At 39.4% G+C, this 23,648-nt stretch overlaps 1 protein-coding gene across 10 annotated transcripts in view; it reads right to left on the bottom strand.

Moving 5' to 3' along the window:
• LOC26531925 (tetratricopeptide repeat protein 21B) overlaps positions 1 to 23,648 on the bottom strand; it is a 161,649-nt gene that overhangs the window by 127,117 nt on the left and 10,884 nt on the right. For 2 of the 10 annotated variants that reach the window (XR_011416261.1, XM_070207612.1), the window contains one exon: positions 23,282 to 23,648. The exons of 7 other annotated variants lie outside the window; for them this stretch is intronic. Coding sequence is in view for 1 of the 3 variants with exons in the window: in XM_032433959.2 (XP_032289850.1) it covers positions 23,481 to 23,648 (168 nt within the window). In the remaining 2 variants the exon portion in view is untranslated. One more of the 10 variants, XM_032433959.2, reaches the window with a different exon arrangement.

Raw genomic sequence — 23,648 nt, 5'->3', positions numbered from 1 at the left:
TTCGCTAATCTTTTCAATAGAAACGATATAAAAATAAAATTCTTCCTCCTACCCACTTAAAATCGTTAGCCGCCATATTATGTAACGATAGTCTAAAGGAACTAGATGCTGTGATACAAAGCAGCAAGAATCTACTAATAATCAAGAACAATATTTCCATACTCATTAAGCAGAAAAAAATCGAGGCGGTCAACACGGTAATACCACGGACAGAACATATGACAAACGAACAAAAATATAGCCTTAATCAACTAGTTAAAATGCACCCACACCTAAACGAAAATCTGACATACACAACCAATGTCAGAGCAGAAATTCGAAAAAAAAACCGACTCCCCCATATATTCAAAATTTTACCGATTTCCAATGGCTTTGAAAGACGAAGTACACAACCAAATCAAAGAACTTTTAGAGGAAGGAATCATTTGAAATATCGGATGGTTATTGACTACAGAAAACTAAATAAAGAAACTACCACAGACAAATACCCTATACCCGAAATTAAGGAGGTACTAGCACATCTAGGCAATAACAAAATATTCTCTTTCTTAGATTTAAAGAGTCTTAGACTTAACGAGTCAGACATAGAAAAAACCACCCTATCCGTTAACAACGGAAAATACGAGTCTACACGACTCCCATTAGGTCTCAAGAATGCGCCCTCGATATTCCAGAGAGCTCTTGATGATATCCTTCGTGAGCATATTGGAAAAATATGTGTCATTTATATTGACGATGAATCGCATGCGCAGCACCTTGCCGCATTATTCAGAAGCCTACAAGAAGGAGATTTATAAAAGAATTCGCTAAGTTGGCAAAGCCCCTTATCTTTTTTATAAGAGGGGAAGATGATCGTGTGTCCAAAAACCAATCATCTAAAAAGCCCAACGAAAAAGCGATCGAAGCATTCAATAAAATAAAAAACTGCCTAGTTTCGAATGAGGTAATACTCCATTACACGGACTTCAGCAAAGAATTTCATCTGACAACAGATTCATCCAACTTTGCTATCGGGGCTGTCCTATCCCAGAACATGCGACCCATCTGTTTTCTCTCTATAACTCTCTCTAAAACAAAGGAGAACTACGCCACCAACGAAAGGGAAATGTTACCAATAATTTGGGCCCTAAAAGCCCTCAAGAATTACTTCTACGGTAAAGCGAGTGTATGAATATACACCGACCATCAACCCTTAACCCACTCTCTTAGCAGTTGAAATGGCAACGTTAGGAAAAAGAGGTGGAAAGCTTACATAGAAGAGTTCGACTACGAACTCCTCTATAAGCCAGGTAGGGATAACATTGTATCCGACGCGCTATCACGTATCCCTGTGATCAATATTGGATCAGTGGCCTCCACCCAGCACAGTGCAGATTGTTCAAGTCACAACTAAATTCCGAGCATGGAAGCACCAATAAATGTATCAAAAACCAGATATTTCTCAGTAGAGCCAACGAAATAAATTACGAATTCCAAATCCCACTCCCAACATTCCAGGCATACGATTACCCAACCAAATTTCTCAGAACACGACCTTACCCAAATACTGAAAGCTCATCTAAACCCATTCGTAATCAACGATATAATAAACTCAGAAGAAATCATGAGCCAAATTCAGCAGATATATCCCCAATATGTTAGTAACTTCAAGATTAGATTCACACAATCTCAAGTAAAAGATTTAACAAATGAAACAGAACAAGATGAGAAAATATTGGTTGCACACAACAGAGCTCACAGCAACGCACTAGAAAACAAAATGCAATTTTCCATAAGATTATATTTCCAAAAATGAAACAACGAATAACAGAATTAGTCAAACAGTGTGAGGTTTGTAAAGAAGAAAAATAAGCATCCCACTAACCCAAAACTCAAAGAAACACCAAATCCCGAATACACAGGACATACAATCCACATCGACATATACACGACAGAAATAAACTTAGTACTACTAGACAAATATTCGAATTTAGCTCAGGGACGAATAACCAAACTAGGGCAACAGAAGTCATTAAGAAATCATTTCATGAAACCCTTTTTAATTTTGTCGTACCTAAAGGCGTTGTAGTAGATAACGAAAAATCCCTTAATTCAGCTACAATCACTTTTATGATGCAGGACCAAATAGGTATAGAAATATAAAAATCCACCCTACAAAAGCGCAGTGAATGGACAGGTAGAAAGAAACACAGAACATTCGAAGAACAACTTAACAAATCAATATACGACTACAACTACACTATAAGTTAACAGAGGCCAACGACACCAGCTCCAGATGCTGGTCTAGCACTGAGTCGGATTTTCTTACGAGCTAACAGAGGTCAGCAAAATGCAACATAACACCAGCCGCAGATGCTGACATAGCTCTGGGCCGGATGTTCTTGCACGACGGCAGCGCACGAGGCGCAAGCTAAGCATTCTAGCGGCCGTTGTGAAATCAAACAATAGCTTAGGTATTTTTGATCAATCTTTTGTAAATTTAGTTTTTAATTCGACTTTCACTGCGGCACATCGGCCCAGCGACTTCGTGTATAATTTAACTCACTCACTAAGGATTGTCGGCCTAGTGTTTTATAAATCATTATTAAAATAAAGTTCTATCAAAATAATCCGCGAGGACTTATTATTTAAAACCTAACCTTGGCGCCCAACGTTTTTCGGACCATTTTTTTCCATACTTATTTTGTGTGCTGTGCGTGTAAAGATCTATCATACCAGTGCAAACAATAAAAGCTGTGCCTGACCTACATCAACGTACGTCAGCGGCACAAGCACAATAAAAACCATTTGATACACCGAAGCCGCTGGAGCTCTTTGGCCAGTGACTTGTCACCAAACCAGCGCGCAAGCGGGTTTGGGCAGCGACGTAAACCAACACCACAGACTTCAGCGAGGGATAAAAAAAAAAAGCATTCGCGACTGCAGCGTGGGAATCAGTAGTTTTATACGTAGAACATACCACCTTTCTAGGATCAAATAAAATGTAAGTGGGCCATCATTTGGCACAAACTTTTTTCATTTTTCGTGATTTATTTAAAATAAAATCGTTAAAAAATATAAGTAGAAATATTAAAATTGCAGTAATTGTGCTCCCAACTAACTTTTGAGCAACACAATTTTGCGTCCATCAGCAATTTTCAATAAACTCTCCTCTGTCAGCTCGTTTCTCAGGTACAGAGACCGCTCTGCGAGGGGGTCTGAGTCAGACGACTCCACCACCTTAGATAGGGAAGCTGTCACGCAAAAAATCGCTGTCAACAGGTGTTAAATAGGAATGGAGCCTGAGCAGCTTAGGGCCTTGGTGCATGCCGCCTTAGAAGCACAGACCGCAATATTCAGGCAAAGAGATGCAGAGCTGAGGGCTTCCTTAGACGCTCAGATACTAGAATTGGTAGGCAGCATATCTACCAGTAGTATAGAAACACCGCCGGGCCAGGCATTTGAGCCGGTGGAAATCAGAAACGACGTCCAATGCAATGAACCATTGGACGCCGTTAAATGCTTACCAGAATTTACGGGGGTGCCAGAGACGTACGCCTCTTGGAGACAAGCTGCGATAGCGGCATATAAAATTTACAAGCCATACGACGGCAGCTCACGCCACTACCAGGCGGTCCATATTATAAAGAGCAGAATTAGAGGGGCAGCTGACGGCGTTTTGGGTCAGTTTGGCACAGTAATGAATTTTGATTCCATAATAAACCGTTTTGATTTCACATACAGGGGTAAGAGAGACATTCACGTCATAGAGCAAGAGATGATCACCCTAAGACAGGGCTCGTTAACAATTTTACAATACTATGACGAGGTTGAGAAAAAGGTAACTCTTCTCACCAATAAGGTCAACATGTCTTATGAACCAAGCATGGCACAAGGGCTCTGTAAAGTTTAGAGATGATGCGTTGCGTGTTTTTGTTTCAGGCCTAAAGCGTAGCCTTACGGATGTACTGTTCGCGGCAAAGCCTAAGGACATACCGTCGGCCCTAGCGCTAGCGCAAGAGGTAGAGGCAAACCATGAGAGGTACGCCTTTGCCGCTAGCTTCGCTAGAGGACAAGAAGATAGGGAACGAAAAGTGACCTCGAGGCCGCAGGTCCGTCAGCAAGATAGGGGCCAACAGCAGGGGGATCCGCAACCCAGCGGTTCCAAAAATCCTCACTTCACTTAACAACAGAAACAGCAACAAAGTCAATTTGAGCAACAGAGTGGCAGATGGAACAAAGGTGGCGGGTCACAGGAACCAATGGACGTCGATCCATCTGTGTATAAAATTCTACAACCATCGCAAGCACCAGCCTACGTTAACTCTAGCGCTCCTCAACCCTACAAAAGAACGGCCACGTCTGGCCGTTAAGGCGGACAGAGGAGGCAGAGAGTCAATCACACAGCTCACGAACCCGATCATGATTCAGGTTCGTATGCTAGCTCTGCAGCAGCAGCAGAACAGCAAATTGCCGACGACAATGGTAGCGGTTATGACTCAGACACTCTCCATTTTTTAGGGGAAGCTCCCTGCTGCCCTACATCAGTAGAAGAATAGCAGGGATCCAGATGAGGTTTCTCATCGACACGGGCGCTTCCAAGAATTATATCAGACCACATAAAAATCTAAAAGGTGTGTACCCAGTAAATTCTCCCTTTTGGAATTGTGGGCCTCGACTTGCTCACACAAGCAGGAGTTTCGCTTTGCCTTTCTTATGGTCAACTCAAATGTGGCGCAGAAACTGAACAAATCGAATTCCACAGGTGCGCGGATGTTAACTTTAGCAATGTTGACTGCGCCGACGCGCCCGATGCTGTAAAAAATGCATTCCTAAAGATGCTGAAAAGCAAACATAAGGCGTTCGCAGATCCGGAAGAAGCACTTCCCTATAACACATCAGTGGTGGCAACCATCAGGACCACTGATTCAAAGCCTTCTGAAGAACGGTATCATCAAAAAATCTGTCTCCCCCTACAACAACCCCATTTGGGTGGTGGACAAGAAGGGGACGGACGAGTTTGGTAACAAGAATGCGGCTAATAATGGATTTTCGCAAGCTTAACGAGAAAACCATCGCAGACAGATACCCTATGCCTAACATTCCAATGTTTTTGGGGAATTTTGGCAAAGCTAAATACTTTTCGACAATGGACCTAAAATCCGGCTATCACCAGATCACGCTAGCAGAGCGTGGCCGTGAAAAACAGCCTTTGCAGTTAACGGGGGGAAGTACGAATTTTGTCGGCTTACCTTTGGGTTGAAGAATGCGGCCAGCATCTTCCAAAGAACTGTTGACGACGTACTGCGTGAGCAAATTGGCAAATCTTGATATGTCTACGTTGACGATGTCATCGTCTTCTTAAAAGACGAAAGTTCTCATGTCCAACATGTAGAGTGGGTCTTAAAGAGCCTGTACGAGGCAAATATGAGAACCTCCAAGGAAAAATCGCGTTTTTTTTAAGAAGAGCGTAGGTTTTCTTGGTTTCGTGGTAACCAGTAATGGAGCTACAACGGACCACGAAAAAGTCAAAGCGATTCAGGAGTTCCCAGAACCAAAGAATGTATTCGAGATCAGATAAATTTTAGGACTGGCTAGTTACTATAGGTGTTTCATCAAAGACTTTGCCTCAATAGCAAAACCCATTTCTTATCTTCTAAAGGGCGAGAATGGGTCAGTAAGTAAACATAGATCGCGAAACATCCCGGTAGAATTCTCTGAGATTCAGCGTCACGCATTCCAAAAGCTACGCAACATTTTGTCGTCAGAAAACGTCATGCTCAGATACCCTGACTTTAAGAAGCCGTTTGATCTAACGACAGACGCTTCAGCTTACGGCATAGGGGCAGCGCTTTTTCAAGAGGGTCGCCCCATCTCAATGATTTCCAGAACATTGAAACCCTCGGAGGTGAACTACGCCACCAACGAGCGAGCACTTTTGGCTATAGTTTGGGCCCTTAGTGACGTAGCTTGTCACTACTTATATGGAGTAAAAGACATTAACATTTTCACGGACCACCAACTGTTAACTTTTGCCGTTTCTGAGTCAAACCCGAACGCCAAAATTAAAAGATGGAATGCGCGCATTGGTGAAACGAATGCGCGAATAGTCTATAATCCAGGCAAGGAGAATTTAGTTGCTGATGCGCTATCGCGACAACAGCTCAACACTCTTGATGAGCTGAATACTAATTCCTGCGCAGCCACAGTCCACAGCGAGCTGTCTTTGACCTATACAATTGAGTCGACCGAAAAGACACTTAATTGTTTCCAAAATCAGATTGTCATTGAAGCGGTACGCGTCCCCACCAAACGCAACCTCATTCTTTTCGGGGACAAGAGGCGTCATGAAGTGGGCTTCACTGATCGCACAGCCCTTTTAGATGAACTGCTTGACTTGATTAATCCAAATGCAGTCAATGCCCTCTATTGCAACCTGCACATTGGAGGAGAGAAATTCTCGTTGCCGAACATAATAGAGAGCACAGAGCAGCTCAAGAAAATGTTAAGCAAGTGTTATCAGAATACTATTTCCCTAAAATGGCGAAGTTAGCTAAAGAAACTGTGGAAAGTTGTAGAATCTGCTCAGCAGCCAAATACGATAGACACCCGAAAAGACAGGAGCTGGGAGAAACTCCGATCCCTGAGACTCCAGGGGAATTGCTAAACATTGACATTTTTTCTACGGACAACAAATTTTGTTTGACCTATGTTGATAAGTTCTCTAAATTTGCAGTCGTACAACCAATTCAGTCGCGCACTATAGGGGATTTAAAAGCTCCACTACTGTAGCTCACGAATTTGTTTCCACAATTTATTGCGACAACGAGCCTTCGATGAATTCTCAAACGATAAAGACCCTGTTGTTAAATAACTATGGAATCCATATTTTTAATGCGCCGCCGCTACATAGCACCTCCAATGGCCAAGTCGAGCGCTTCCATAGCACGCTAGCCGAGCTGGCACGTTGTCTCAGGCTGGAGAGAAACATCAGTGACTCAGTCGAAGTCATAATGCTTGCCACGATTGAGTATAACAAGACAATACATTCGGTCATCAACAAGAGACCTGTTGATGCCCTTCATGTGCCGTCAGGCGAACCCGAAAGGGAAATATCAGCAAAGTTAAGAAGTGCACAAATGCGCTCCGTGCTAGGTTGAACGACCAGCGACAGAATAGAGTCTTTGAAGTAGACGAAAAAGTTCTAGTAAAAAGAAACCGCAGGCTTGGCAATAAACTCACGCCGTTATGTGAAGAACGGATCGTAGAGGCAGACCTTGGTACGACCGTTCTCATTGGAGGGAGGGTGGTCCACAAGGACAACCTTTAGTAGGACGAGAGCTGAAATAAAACATCGATTATATGCATCTTGAATTTAACTATAAGTTCCAACATTTGTGCCACTAGGCTTCACCTTCAAGTTTTAATATTTACGCCACTTAGCATTTCCTTTAGAAAATGTCTGTCTTCCGCAGGTTCGGGTTTCTGCTATTTATATTTTTTGCAAACGCGGCAGCGCATGTGACTAATTACACACACGCCAAGTATATTCCCATTGTTGAGGGCCAAGTTCAGGTCTGGGAGGAATTCAATTTCGTCAGGCGCACAGCAAACATCTCTGAATACGAGAAAATGGTAAACGAAACAATGAAGCTATGTGAAGTGTTTCCGCAGTCACACATGAGAAAGCTTCTAAGCGCAGATGCGTCCCACCTCAGAGATCTGTTAGAAGCTCTTGGTGTGCACCACAGGGTGGCAAGAAGTTTAGATTTCTTGGGCACAGCCCTCAAAGTAGTTGCGGGAATACCTGACGCCAGTGACTTCGAGAAGATCAAATTCACTTAGCTACAGTTGGTGAACTCTAACAACCGACAGGTAGCTATCAACACAAAAGTTCAGGAACAAATCAATCAACTCGCAAGTGTCAACACATTACTAAAAGCTGCAAAAAAGAATCAGATAGATTCCGGGAATTTATACGAAACTCTTTTAGCTCGGAATAGAATGTTGCTGATGGAAATGCAGAATTTTATGCTCGCTGTTACCCTTGCAAAAATTAATACCATAAGCCCAAATATATTAGATCACGCAGATGTGAAATCTGTTTGGGTCGATGAACCCACAGGTACTTCAATAGCTGACCTTATGTCCGTTGCGTCCGTGAAAGTATTACAATTTGTTAATGCCCTTCACTTTATCATTAAGTTCCCGAAAATCAAAATGGCTTGCAGAAAGGTGATGCTGTATCCAGTTGCACATGAGAATGCTGTGTTACAAATTGACGACAACATTATAGCTGAGTGCGGAGATCAAGTGCTTGCCCTTATGAATTGCACTTACACGCCGGGAGGAACCTTTTGTCAACTTTCACCGACCAGCTCTTGTGCCAGAGAGCTGGATGCTGGTGGCTTGGCAAACTGCCAAATGCAGCCGAGTCACTTAGACCCGATCACATGGGTCGATGACGGAATTCTGATCATCAATAATCGGCCTGCTAAAGTTTGCGTTAACAACGGTACTGAGGGTTCACGGAACGAATTTAATCACGTTCAATAATTGGGCTCTGATCAATGAAACTAAGTACTTGAATCGCAACAACGTCTAGAGTAAGTTCCCCGGCATGGCGGCATCTCCCCTTCTGAACGTCACCGGCCACCAAGACCTGTTGAGTCTCCCCTACCTTCATCGCCTGAACGTAACCTGGAGATCATCAAGGAAGTCAAGGACGAAATTAGAAGCGTCGACAGCGTGGTAATAGCCTTCTTGTTGGGTGCTCTGTGTTGCACCATAATTTGCGTCGGAGTCACCTACCGTCGGTTCACCAAAAACATGGCATTGGCCAAGGAGATTAAGAAGGTGATTGCCGAGATAGCAACGGTCGAGAGCGGCCTTAACTTAAAAGGGGAGCAGTTAACAGAGGCCAACGAAACCAGCTCCAGATGCTGATATAGCACTGAGCCGGATGTTCTTACGAGCTAACAGGGGTCAGCAAAATGCAACATAACACCAGCCGCAGATGCTGACATAGCTCTGGGCCGGATGTTCTTGCACGACGGCAGCGCACGAGGCGCAAGCTAAGCATTCTAGCGGCCGTTGTGAAATCAAACAATAGCTTAGGTATTTTTGATCAATCTTTTGTAAATTTAGTTTTTAATTCGACTTTCACTGCGGCACATCGGCCCAGCGACTTCGTGTATAATTTAACTCACTCACTAAGGATTGTCGGCCTAGTGTTTAAATCACTAGTGTATAAATCATTATTAAAATAAAGTTCTATCAAAATAATCCGCGAGGACTTATTATTTAAAACCTAATTTATACACTCGACAACTAACAAGAGACCATTAGATATATTCTTCGGCAGAAACGTAACTACAGACCCAGACTAATACGAAAAAGCTAGGAAGCAGAACATTGACAGACTCAAACAGAAACAATCGACAGAGTTGCAGAATCATAACAAAAAACGTAACGACATACGAACCTATACACCAGGTCAAAAAAATATTCGCCAAAGTCACTATCAGATTTGGTACAAAACTGTCACCCACATACAAAAAAGAAATAGGTAAAGAAAATAGAACCACAACCGTACGAACAACAACTGACAAAATAATACATCAAAGTAACATAAAAACACATCAAAATTACAGACCAATATTAACGATAATTTTAATAAAAGCAACAAAATGCAATAAAAGCTAGAATTTACGGATATATTTTTCCATTTTGCAGTTTGCAACAACCCTGTTTTATATTGTAAAAGTTTCAAATTTAGAAGAAATAGACTGCAAAAATACTGTAATAAAGCTAATAGTGAAAAACAACAATATAATAAATTTAGAATTTAACGAACTGTTTATTTGCAATAAAATGGCATAAACAACAATTGTAAAAGATATCATAACATTAAAATTTGTAACAAATCAAAAATTGTAAACTCTAACACTAGTAATTGTATTCCTAAGTTAGTTAGTGGAGAGCAATCGCTTTGTGGCCTTAGCAATGTAGACCAAATCCCGGAGATCGAAAAAATCAACGATGGATTTATACTAGTGAAAGACTTCAACGGCACAATTAGATAGCAAGAAAAGGAGAAACGCACGAGAGGCACCTACATGATTAATTGGAACGGAACCTCTTTCATAACAAACAAGAGATCGGCAACTTAGAGGTCACAGTCATGACCCCAGGAATTTACACAAGACAAATAACCCCAGTAGAAAACGAAAGAATAAAGATTCTTTCTCTGGAAGCATTAGAAGAATTGCAAATCAACAATAGAGCAAATAGAGTCGGTTTCATAGCTCTGTTCACAGTTGCCATCCTTCTTACCTGGATATTACACGTAATGAAGAAAAATAAGAATACTGCAACTGAACAAAGACCAATAGAGACCCAAAAAAGAACCAGCACATATCCAAATACAAAATACAGATGCCAACAACCTCAGGTTCAACAACATACCCTTCTTCTGATGATCGCTTGAGGACAAGCTTAAATCAAAGGGGGAAGAGTAAACAAACAAATAAGTTCATACAGTCCCAATAAGAAGCATTGCAACATCTCATATGAAGTGCAGCGAAATGCTTACTTGGAGTCTGTGCCATTTCCTCCACGCGCTTATTAGCAATCGCCGAAAATTCCCAAAAGAATTCCCCAACGGGCTAATAACATCAGTAGCGACACCGCTGCCGCTAAGCCACAGTTTACTAGGGCTCGAATTGATTTAAGTTTATTCAGTTGCAAGTTAACATTAAATAAAGGATCTCTTGCTTCCATACAAATAAAATTTTTTTCATCGTTTAATAAACTTTGGAATTAACTGGCGCCCGAGCAGTGACCGGCTCGTGTTTCAACACAGTAGTCAGTTATACGCGAAAATAAAAACTGTGCAACTCTCGTCCATTAAATTCAACGATTGGTGAAATTTGCGAACGGAAATTGGAACTTAATTGTTCAATTTTACGCAGGACACCCAAAGGCTTAAAAAACGATGAAATTCGGACCGGCAGGAGAGGTTGTCACATCAGAAATTTTACTGTAAGTTAGAAATTAAGTGAAAAACAAACAAACGAACAAACAACTTACACAAAAGTGAAATAGAATTATAAGAATAAGATATACAAAATATTGTAGAACAATAAGCAAGATAAAGAAGTGTAAAACGATAAACATATATAAAGACTACGAACGTAGTAAAAATTATTTCCAACTTTGCGACTCCCAAGGGACCCTCCAAAGTAGAAGGAAGAAGCCAGCCACTGGTATAAAAAATTAATACGGGAGTTAAATATACTTTAAAAATATGCTAAAATATTCAATATAAGTAATACATCTCGCTTATGGCTAATGAAATCAATTTAGTTAGGCCCCCAATAGTATCTGATCAACCACAGGTAGGTGGGCATAACTTGAACAGACAACGACATATCGACAGATAAAACGAACATTTACAAAATAGAGTAATAGCGAATAACGCGGAGCAGATGATAGCAGCCACGGTTAGCCAGATTCTGGCATATAAATTGCCGACATTAGTAAAGCAGTAAAGTTACAACTAAATTCCGAGCATGGAAGCACCAATAAATGTATCAAAAACCAGATATTTCTCAGTAGAGCCAACGAAATAAATTACGAATTCCAAATCCCACTCCCAACATTCCAGGCATACGATTACCCAACCAAATTTCTCAGAACACGACCTTACCCAAATACTGAAAGCTCATCTAAACCCATTAGTAATCAACGATATAATAAACTCAGAAGAAATCAGGAGCCAAATTCAGCAGATATATCCCCAATATGTTAGTAACTTCAAGATTAGATTCACACAGTCTCAAGTAAAAGATTTAACAAATGAAACAGAACAAGATGAGAAAATATTGGTTGCACACAACAGAGCTCACAGCAACGCACTAGAAAACAAAATGCAATTTTCCATAAGATTATATTTCCAAAAATGAAACAACGAATAACAGAATTAGTCAAACAGTGTCAGGTTTGTAAAGAAGAAAAATAAGCATCCCACTAACCCAAAACTCAAAGAAACACCAAATCCCGAATACACAGGACATACAATCCACATCGACATATACACGACAGAAATAAACTTAGTACTACTAGACAAATATTCGAATTAAGCTCAGGGACGAATAACCAAACTAGGGCAACAGAAGTCATTAAGAAATCATTTCATGAAACCCTTTTTAATTTTGTCGTACCTAAAGGCGTTGTAGTAGATAACGAAAAATCGCTTAATTCAGCCACAATCACTTTTATGATGCAGGACCAAATAGGTATAGAAGTATAAAAATCCACCCTACAAAAGCGCAGTGAATGGTCAGGTAGAAAGAAACACAGAACATTCGAAGAACAACTTAACAAATCAACATTCGACTACAACTACATTATACACTCGACAACTAACAAGAGACTATTAGACATATTCTTCGGCAGAAACGTGACTACAGACCCAGACCAATACGAAAAAGCTAGGAAGGAGAACATTGACAGACTCAAACAGAAACAATCGACAGAGTTGCAGAATCATTACCAAAAACGTAACGACATACGAACCTATACACCAGGTCAAGAAATATTCGTCAAAGTCACTACCAGATTTGGTACAAAACTGTCGCCCACATACAAAAAAGAAATAGGTAAAGAAAATAGAAACACAACCGTACGAACAACAACTGACAAAATAATACATCAAAGAATTAAGATTCTTTCTCTGGAAGCATTAGAAGAATTGCACATCAACAACATAAAACACATGCAAGAACTTCAGACGCACTCTATAGCAAATAGAGTCGGTTTCATAGCTCTGTTCATAGTTACCATGCTTCTTACCTGTATATTACTCGTAATAAAGAGAAATAAGAATACTGCAACTAAACAAAGAACAAAAGAGAGCCAGAAAAAAAACAGCACATATCCAAATTCAAAATACAGATGCCAACAACCTCAGGTTCAACAACATACCCTTCTTCTGATGACCGCTTGAGGACAAGCTTAAATCAAAGGGGGAAGAGTTAACAACAAATAAGTTCACACAGTCATAATAAGACACATTACAACACCTTATAAGAAGTGCAGCAAAATGCTGACTTGGTGTCTTTGCTATTACCTCAGCAGCGACGCCGCTGCCGCTAAGCCACAGGTTACTAGGGTACATAAAATTTATTCAGTTGCAAATTAACATAAAATAAAGGAAGTCTTGCTTCCATAAAAATTATATTTTTTTATCGTTTAATAATTTTTTGAATTAACTTGTACACACAAATACGTTGTGATTGTTTTCTGTCCTGGGATCTTAATTCATTTTTTTTCTATAATACTTAACTATTGGTGTAGCTCTTGATTAGAGGTATAGCAAGTGCCGCGGTCTGTCGCGAGTTCAAGCTCTACCGGGAAAACTGTTTTTTTTTTTGGGTTGGTATGGACGTTGAGTAGAGTCGTCAACAAGTAATGCAGTTAGTTGTGCGAACTGCATATGGTGTTGGAATAAGAAGGTTCAGGGTATTCCCTAGTCGGGAGCTCCAGACTAGAACCTCTTACTTGTTCTTATTGGTTTGTAGTGTTCTTCTTTTTTTTTTTTTAATTTTACACTTGTGGTAAGTCAATGTATTTTGTTTTTGAATTCCTGTGTGAATTGTAGTTATTGCGTATTGCAATGATCAATCGGCAATTTAAGTTGTTAACAGCGTCATGTACTGAGAATAGTCCACTACCTAGTTAACTCAATCCTAAGGTGCAATATTTAACAAGTTCATGAACTACATAATTTTTTCCATAGATACGTATTTTTATAAAAAAAAATAACTACCGAAGTATTTCTTATGATGTTACTTTAGTGAACTAAGTACGAATCAATTAATAAACTTAAGCCATCGCTTATCGCCGATATTAATGGCCAGAATAGTAAATTTGGGGTTTGGTTTACAATATAATATTTATGCTTTAATTTCTGTGCTATTCATGAATGGTATATGCATATAGTAGTGCAGACTAAATTGTTTCGTAGCCGCTCGAGAACAAACTACGTGAAGTTTATTGCAAAACCTAATATCTGAGTTGGAGGTCTATTCTCCAATTCGCCTAACATGCTGTCCAATGCAAATTAACTGGCCATGCGAATTTTTTCTATGGGACTCATGAAATTGCGCTCTTAGCATTGAATTGCTTCCTATAAAGGACCGTATGGGAAAGACTATCTTCGGTCGTGCTTTTTCCCTTTGGCTCATCGGTTCTAAGGGGCAGTCCCATCCCCGGTCCGCAGTCTGCACAATCAATATCATCGCCGCTACATTAAACATCCTTAAACAACACCACAGCAAGACGAACTACTAAAATGAACCACATAAACAGCAGAGACTAAAAACAAACAACAACAAATGTGAGACTATTATACAAAAAAAAACACACTATTACTCTTTACTATTATTTCTTACTTACTTAACTTTCACCTGAAAGGATCCCGGTTCAAGACCCAGGCTTACCCACCCTACATGCGACGATCTCGTCTCCCTAATATTGTCCACTTATTGAGCCTACATCAGTCTGCGTCGTATGTCATGTCTCCTCTTCCCGTCTACCAAAGAAAAGGACATTTTTTCTTCTATGGGTACGCATAATTAATTGCGTTTTGTTATAATGACAATTGATATTAATTCTAAAATTTTAATCGTTGTACAGATTATTTTATTTGCAGACAAACAAAAATATTACATCAAGAAACACCACCAAGGCTATTGCTGGTCACCGTTATAAGCAATCTAATGCGTTAATACAGATTATCAATGAATGGACAAATTCAGAAAATTCAAATCCATATTCTACAAATACATAGCTACACGTTTATACGGAGCTTCCAAAAATTTCACCTATAACTGAGGCAAAACCGCAATAAATGTTTATATGAAACTTTTTTATTTACCATCCGATCGGCCTCAAACTCATTATATTTCTGTATACATGAGCACACACATTTATGCGCGTCTGCTTCGAATTCTATCATATGCAATTCAGCATTGCAATTGCGATTGTTTTCTGTGATGTTATTTTAATTTGTTTTTTTAATACTCAATTATTGGTGTGGCTGTTGAGTAGAGGCATAGCAAGTGGTTTGTTCTGTCGCGAGTTCGAGCCCTACCGGTGAAACTGTTTTTTTTTTTTTGGCTGTCAAGGGAACTTCTTTTCTAAATTTATCTTTATTACTACAACAAGCGAGTTATCATATCAGCCCCTCTCGAGATGGCACCCCCAAGCATCCACGAAGCATTACAAGGTACCAAGGAAGTCTCCTTTATCACTCGACAAGGTTCTCTAGTAACTGGTCGGACTACGGATCATGAAGTACCCTTCTATCATTATCTTGTAAATTAAAATAAAATCTGTAAAGAAAAGGTGCTATGGTAGAGCGAATGTGTTTAAAATACATATTTTCTCTCAAAATACAAAAAAAAACAAGTAAGAGGTTCTAGTCGGGAGCTCCCGACTATGGGATGCCCTGAACCCTCTTCTTCCAACATCAAATGTACATATATATTTCATTTTAGAAGCTATTTGTCAAGTTTGGTGACTCTAGCTTTTATTATTTACCAAAATTGCCCAAAAACAGGATATCGATATCGATTGCTTGGAAACGGAGAAAGTTATCGATTATCGGAAACAAACTCGATCTGCGCAGGAACTAGGAGCATTTACATCTAAAATTTCAAGTCTCTGCTCTTATAGGTTCTGAGATCCTTGCGTTCTTACATACGGACAGACGGACGGACGGACAGACAGACGGACATGGCTAGATCGACTCGGCTATTGATGCTGATCAAGAATATATACACTTTATGGCGTCGGAGAAGCTTCCTTCTGCCTGTTACATACATTTGGATTTTGCACAAAGACAACATACCCTTATACCCATTTTTAATGGGTTCAGGGAATAATTATAATAAGAAAACAATGATAGAAATCAAAGTCACAGCAATATTAAATACAACAACAACTGAATAGATAAAGTAAAACACACACACACAGCAGTACAAACAGTGAAGTTGAAACTGTTTCAAAGCGACTTACGAATTTCAACGCAATGTTATGAAGCAAGCAAACAAAAAATCTTCTCGTACAACTAGTGCAAGTTCAGCTGCAAATAAATATAAAGTGAAATATAAAATGTGGTACGAATAGTGACTCAAAATCAAAACCGTTGTAGTCGAACTTGTATTTCAGGGCGACTGACAAGAACTAATTTTCAGGGCGACTTATAGACCAAAGGGAGCCACACATTATCAATCCCTGCGAAAAATTCGCTTCCAACACAAAAACAAGTTTGAAGAAGTTGCAATGGTGGCTTTATTTTAAGGCGATTTATTGACCTAAGGCAGCAACTCATTATCAAACCCAGCGAATAAGTAGCCTACAAGAGCAACAAGTTCAAATATTTGTCAAATGGTGCTACATTTCAAAGCAACTTGTACACCAAACGCAGAAATTCACAATTAATTAAACCATCCCCCGTTCGCGACAAAAGAGTTGCAACTAATATGTTCGAATCGGTATTTCAGTGCGACTTATTGACTAGAAGAACATGACCATCCGAACGACATTCAAAATTATAGTTTTTTTTTACAAAAACAAAAATATGCAATTATTTGTTTTACCACTCACAAAAGTCAATCTACAGATAAGATACACGTTCCACCACGGCGACCTTCACCGTATATATATAACTTTCGTATATAACTACATACTAAACACAACCTAATGGAAAACTAGTAATAAGTAACCTACACAAAAAAACAAAACATTGTACACCCTAGATACATAAGTCTAAAACACCAACACTTAAAATCATAATAATTAAAACATTAACAAATTAATTCCAAATTTGAAAAGATAGCAGGATAACAATTGCAAATAACCAAGGTTCGGACAGAAGCTAGTAAATGTCAAATATTGGGAGATTGAAGAGACTCATTTCAAACACCAGAAGTAAACAAAGAATCAGTTCTAGCCTTTCGGGCGTTAGATTTGTTAGAGCGGACGATAACACTTCAATTATGTTAATATCAAGTTCGCCTCCTCATAATTAAGAAGAGACATTAAGAAACCAAATGAACGCGATGTCAGCTTTAAAGATACCAGACGCGATCCGATTACTACCATCGTACGACGGTAACCCTAAGACACTTTCTTAATAATGTGGAAAAAATTCTTCTACTTATTAGAGGAACCGATCAGATCCCTTATGGGTCTTTTAAGAACATTTAGGAACAAGATTAAGGGCAAAGCTTGAGGCGATGCGAAAATAGAAGCCGGAGCTTCTACTGGGATATTAGTTTAAGGGGGATCGTCCCAACGATTGCACGACAAAGTCTGTGAAATCAAACTTGCCTTGTTCAGCTTAACCGAAACAAAGGAATCTGCTTCTACTGGGATATTAGTTCAAGATCCCAACGCGATTTGTACGACAGTCTGTGAAATCAAACTTGCCTTGTTCAGATTAACCTAAACAAAGGAATCTGCACCCTTATTGATAAAACCAAAAAAAAAAAAACTTATTTGTAGACATAAGTCTAAATTTTTTCCTGTCAGGAATTAGAGGCCCATTAGGAGCCACTGTTAGGTCCATGAGACCGACCAATCTTCGATAGGCCCTAGTGTGGGCAATAAAAAAAGAGAAATATTTTCCTCACAAGAAAATAGGAAAAACCAAGATCAAAATCGAGAATATAGACCACGGGGCACGTCCAGGCCTGGACGCAACGATAGTAACAAAAATCAAAACAATAACGATAGGCGGTACGACAAACGCAGCGATAACGAAAGTTATGGAATAGACAATTGTAAGCAAATAAAACATAATAACACTCCGGCGATCATGCCTAAAGAAAACAATTCCGACCAACAATAGAGACAGACATAGTCGGTGGGCTTATCGTGAGCACCTGTCATGTTGGCTTAATCTCACGGTATTCGAAAATATGAGCCGAAACAATGCGTCGGACTATCGCCCTTCCAGGACACTGTCCCTGCTCGAACAGTGTCCCTTCGGTACCAATTGAATGAATGCCGGGCGGAGGCAATACTTTCCCTCATTGGTGGGAGGTGAGGCCGGTCTAAAACCTCATAAAAAGCTATGTTTTGGTTGAAACGCAACTCTACGTCGAGCAAGCTCTACCCACGTTTTGGGTATAAACCACAGCCACCACGAAACTCCCCGAAGGGCCGCAACTAAAAAGTCAAGACGGAACAAGTTCCGTGGGCTCTTGGCTACCCGTCGTACCAAATTTACTTACAGTTTTGGTCGACTGCCGTAGATGTATACTACCCAGTTTGGCCTCCACCGGCCTAAGAATGGGTCGTCTTTATGTTTTCGCCACACGAATTAGCTGGTTGTCCGAATCAACCTCGGACAATCACCCAGGGTCACCACGAGGAGGCCACTAATAATTATATGTGGGGCACAATGTCCCTTTGAGTCGACTTGACTAATGATTTACGAAATACGCAACATGCCCTTCTATATCGGTCCATTAAACCCCGAACAATAGAGACAGTCGAACAGATATCCAGGGAATTCGCAGCCTCCAAGGCTCCATGCATAAGGTCGAGCAACAACATTCTCAATTGCATAATTATAACGCGGACTTAAATGTTCAATTAGCACCTCGACGAACAAATAGGATACCTAATCAAAGCAAACACAACTACTCTCCATGGAGCGCTCCAACCTTTTTGTTATCAAAAAAGATGGATGCGTCCAATGAAAATAAATGCAGACTAGTAAGAGACTACCGGAAATTAAACGAAATGACAGTTAAGGACAAATACCCGATGCCAAACATAAACGACATCTTAGACAAAATAGGCAATGCAAAGTATTTCACTACCCCAGACTTGAGATGCATCCAAAAGATATTGATAAAACCGCCTTTTCTGCGGAAGGTGGTCACATTGAATGTGTTCGAACCAACGCCCCAGCCACGTTTCAAAGAATAATGGACAGCGTATTAGCTGATTTGAATGGCAAATATTGTTTAATATATTTGGACGACATAATAATTTTTTTTTTGGCACCCCTACAAGAACACATTAGAGATTCAAAAGCGGTATTTGATAAACCCAACAATGCAAATTTAAAACTCCAACCAGCCAAATCAGAGTTTCTAAGGAAAGTGATAAAATATTTAGTACACGTCATCACTGACAAGGAAATTAAACCGAATCCAAAGAAGATTAATGCTATCAAGCTATTCCCAATTCCAAGGACTAAAAATCAAATCAAGTCTTTTCTGTGATTATTGGGGCATTGCCGAAAATTCATTAGGGACTTCGCGAAAATTACAAATAACAAACAATTAAAAGGAAAAAATCCTGTAATTATTAGCGAAGAATTCGTATCTGCATTCGAAATTTGTCAAAATCTTGTTTGCAACGATCCACTTTTACAATACCCTGACTTTACTAAAACATTCAGGTTCACTACCGACGCTAGTAACGTAGCTATGGGGGCAGTACCCTTCGAATGAACGCCTAATAACAAAAAACCAATATCTTTCGCTAAACGAAATTTAACGGATACCGAATTAAACTATTCATCAGTAGAAAGGAAATGCTGGAAAATTATTCAAAATTGTGACAGACCATAGATCACTCATATGGCTTATGAATTCCGAAAATGTCGTAGCAGACACACTTAGCTGCGTCACAGTACAGTCACGAAGCAAGCCCAACAATTTCAATTCTGGTAACAAATAAACCAGTTAACGAATATAGCCTACAACTAGCATTCCTAAAAAACGACACCCCCCAAATAAAAGTTTCAACCCCAATCAAAAACAAAATTAGAAGAGTAATATTATAACCCCACTTCGATAAGGGCATAATAACGCAAATAGGAAAAATCCTAAAGCCTAACAGAACGTACGCAGTTTTCGCCCCCAACATTATTTTCAATTTTATAGAAGAATGTCTTAAAAAATACTTCTTATCCACAAGCCTGCACAAAATGATCAAATGTACAATAATGTTAGAGGACATGACAGACTCAAACAAATTAGAACAAGAAATCAAAAAATACCACAGGAATAGCAACCACAGGGGTATAGAAGTAACATTAGCTCATCTCAGTAGAAAGCATTACTCACCCATACTAAAATGTAAAGTGGCAGCTATTATTAATGATTGCAATATATGTCAATCTTAAAAATATGATAGACAGCCTCAAAAACTAGTTTATCAAGAAACCGAAACCCCAGCAAGACCATTATAAATCATACATATTGATTTATATACCATCAATAGCAATAAAATTCTTATGATTCTCAATAAATTTTCCAAGTTTGCGACCGAATACACAACTCCGGCCAACTTAAATAATGTAAAATCCAAGAGATGTTTTCTCGCCTCCTTTGGCATTCCGGAGAAGATTATTTGAAATCAGGGCGTTTTAAGGGAGAATTTTTAAAGATTTTTGCAAACAATACAACATGGAACTACATGTCACTTCTTTTTAACAATCTTCGAGCAATTCTCCAAGAGAGAGATTGCATTCATCTTTAAAAGAAGAAAAATTGAATTGCGATCATAACGATATCTTACTCCACTACAAACTATACACATTATGAGGATTTCTGCGACCACATCACTTTGTCAGAGATGCGACATTTAATAATGAACCTGAATATTTAAAAAAGCTTTATACCCACAAACGGAGTAAGTTATCGATTATCGGAAACATACTCGATCTGCGCAGGCACTAGGAGCACCTACATCTAAAATTTCAAGTCTCTAGCTTTTATATGTTCTGAGATCCTTGCGTTCATACATACGGACGGACGGACAGATGGACATGGCTAGATCGACTCGGCTATTGGTGCTGATCAAGAATTTATATACTTTATTAGGAAAATGCTTCCTTCTGCCTGTTACATACACTTGCATTTTGCACAAATGCAATATACCCTTATATACCCATTTTTATTGCGTTCAGGGTATAAAAATTCAACAATTAACGGAACAACTTGCTCAAATTAATCTAGGCAACGCCAAAGTTATAATACCATTTATAGATAATGTAAACAAATACCTCTTAACGACTTTAATCATGCTAAATTATCCGTCGAAACAGTAAACTTTAAATTGACCCAGCTTAAAATAAGAATAAATGACTTAATGCTAAAAAGAAGGCATACTCTTAGACCAAACTACAACGTGTGATCTTAGAGACGAAGAAAAGTGGACCAAAGGCACATTTTTATATTTCATACGGTCAACAACATAATAACTTCATCTTGCAGTAGACCTCGAACCACCAAAGGTTCAGCAAATGCTGCTAACAAGAACTGTATGCTGAACATTAATGGTTTAATATACGACGGTCCAGAATGGAAATATTTGAAAATTAACAACACTATCGAAGACCTAAGCTTACACAAATTCCACCTGCAAGCATTAATTATTCGAAACGACATTATTCAGATGAAAAGCAGAGCGACAAACCACATCTTTATGGTTTACATCCTGTTTGCGTTAACCGCCATAAAAATAGGCGTAATATGGGTCTGTAAAGCAAGGAAATTTTGTTCGTTTCAATGGACACACCCTCAATCGACATGTCGGCCATACCATCCTTATGGCCATCTCTCCACACTAGAGAGAGTGAGAGAGAGAGAGAGAGGGGGGGGGAGGTACCATCACAGCCCCTCTTGTGATGGCACCCCCAGCATCCACGAAGCAGGCCAACATAAACGAGTTTCATTGTGAGGGCGACACTAAATAAGGCACCCTGTACTTGACCAAAACAACATTGAAACACACTTCAAATGAATTTTAACAAAGAACTTTGGTGTTGAGTTTGAAGCCGATTGGATGGATTTTCATACATTTATTTTAGATTTTGTCAATTTTGTCCTATAATAAATAAGTGTGACTTGAATTTTAGTAATAGCTTATAGATCTTGTTTTGGAGGGTACATAAAAGTAGTTCAACTTTTGTTGTTTTAAGGTATCATACGCCTTTTCTTTGGTCGGATTAGGTGATCCTGCATAAATCAAAATCTATTAATTTTATGATATTTTATGTGATCCTATCGATTATTGTTATCATTAATTTCAAAATATCATTTTAATACAAACGAACCTGTCCTTTAAACAGAAATCTAATTGTTATATAATTAGGCATAGTCGGAACCAGGGCGTGATCCGCTAGTTGCTACACGAATATCAGCTCGCTTCCATATGTTGATTTTTATAACATACCACTCTGTATGTATGTAGATATAAATACCCTACTGCGACATTTAATTCAAACATAAACTAACCGAGTTCCGCCCCAATACTTGGAATTTAATTCTAACAAACCGTTTGAAGCAATCATTCCAAGATCCCCTACACATCAACTCCAATTCTGAAGATCGTGCAAGCAAATACAAACAAGTACAAAAGAGGGGAAAGACCTCAATAAAATAGAATCATCGCAAAATAATTAAATGGAATCTATCTGTACAAATTATAGTTTCTTCGCAAGCTCAAAACCCAGCATTTGAATTTTACAAATCACAATATTTTACCAGTACATCAAGGAAATCGATATAGTTTAAATAAACTACCAGACATAGTGAAGAATTTGAGAGTATTGAGAGTATTTGAGAGAGCTGAATGCAGCTCATGGAAGAAACAACTTAATAGGATATTAAAAACATACAAGCACATTATTGATAGTTCAAAATATTTCTGTGTATTACATACCATTCGTATCAAAACTACAAGCAAAGCAGACACCTAGCTCTAGAGTGTTACAATGTGCTCTAAAATTCTAATGCAAATAATCGTGATCAAGCAACGCTTGAGTAATAGATGAACAGGCCTAACCAATCTGTGGAAATATTTAATCAAGCTGTTCTTGTCGATAAAATTTAATAGGATCAGCTGTATGGATTTACCATGGATTTCGTATTCGAGACCGGGAGAGCTCACTATGCAGCTCCTTCAACCCTATTGGCAACGAAAACATTGAATTCGGAGCATCATCGCAAATCCAAGCCAAAACTCCGACAGAATCTGACAAAGATTAATAACGACAGATGAGCACTTTCATGTGGCATATTTCGCTCAACAATTAAGCCAATAGTGCAGCTCCGCAGAGTTCTCGCTTTGATACAGTGATGGCTTTCACGAGCGCGACTCGCGAATTCGAGCACAAGAGAGGAACGCTGGTGTCGCCATGGAAATTTGAGACTGCATATTTGCATGCCCCATTAGCGCTCAGACCGGCATCACAAACTCTACTAACCTTAACTTTACTGTCTGATGGAAGTGCACGACGGGGATACTGGCACTGCCGAGTATGCTCAAAAGCAGCTCAAAAGTTGACCCACGCTGTGTTTGAGTGTCCTGACAGGCTCTTATCCCAGTGCAGTTTTTGTCTCCAGAGATCATGCAAAAATGTTGGATTTTGTTATTACATTGTAAAGTCGCTGCTCTGACGATCTCTATCCTCTGCTATTTTGCAGCAACGTGATGCAACCGGCGATCTGTTCCACACTGCCCAAGGATTTTAGCGCACGTAGATGAGAGTTGTCCTTATCTGAGAATTTACGCAGTTGTGTCGTCGCACCGTTATCCAGCTTTCTTAAACCCAAAATCTCAGCCATGTGTGC

The sequence above is a fragment of the Drosophila virilis genome, chromosome 2 (genome assembly GCF_030788295.1).
Source record: "Drosophila virilis strain 15010-1051.87 chromosome 2, Dvir_AGI_RSII-ME, whole genome shotgun sequence".
Lineage (NCBI taxonomy): Eukaryota > Metazoa > Arthropoda > Insecta > Diptera > Drosophilidae > Drosophila > Drosophila virilis.
Note: the sequence above shows the minus strand (reverse complement) of the source record. Positions and strands in the feature narration are given on the sequence as shown.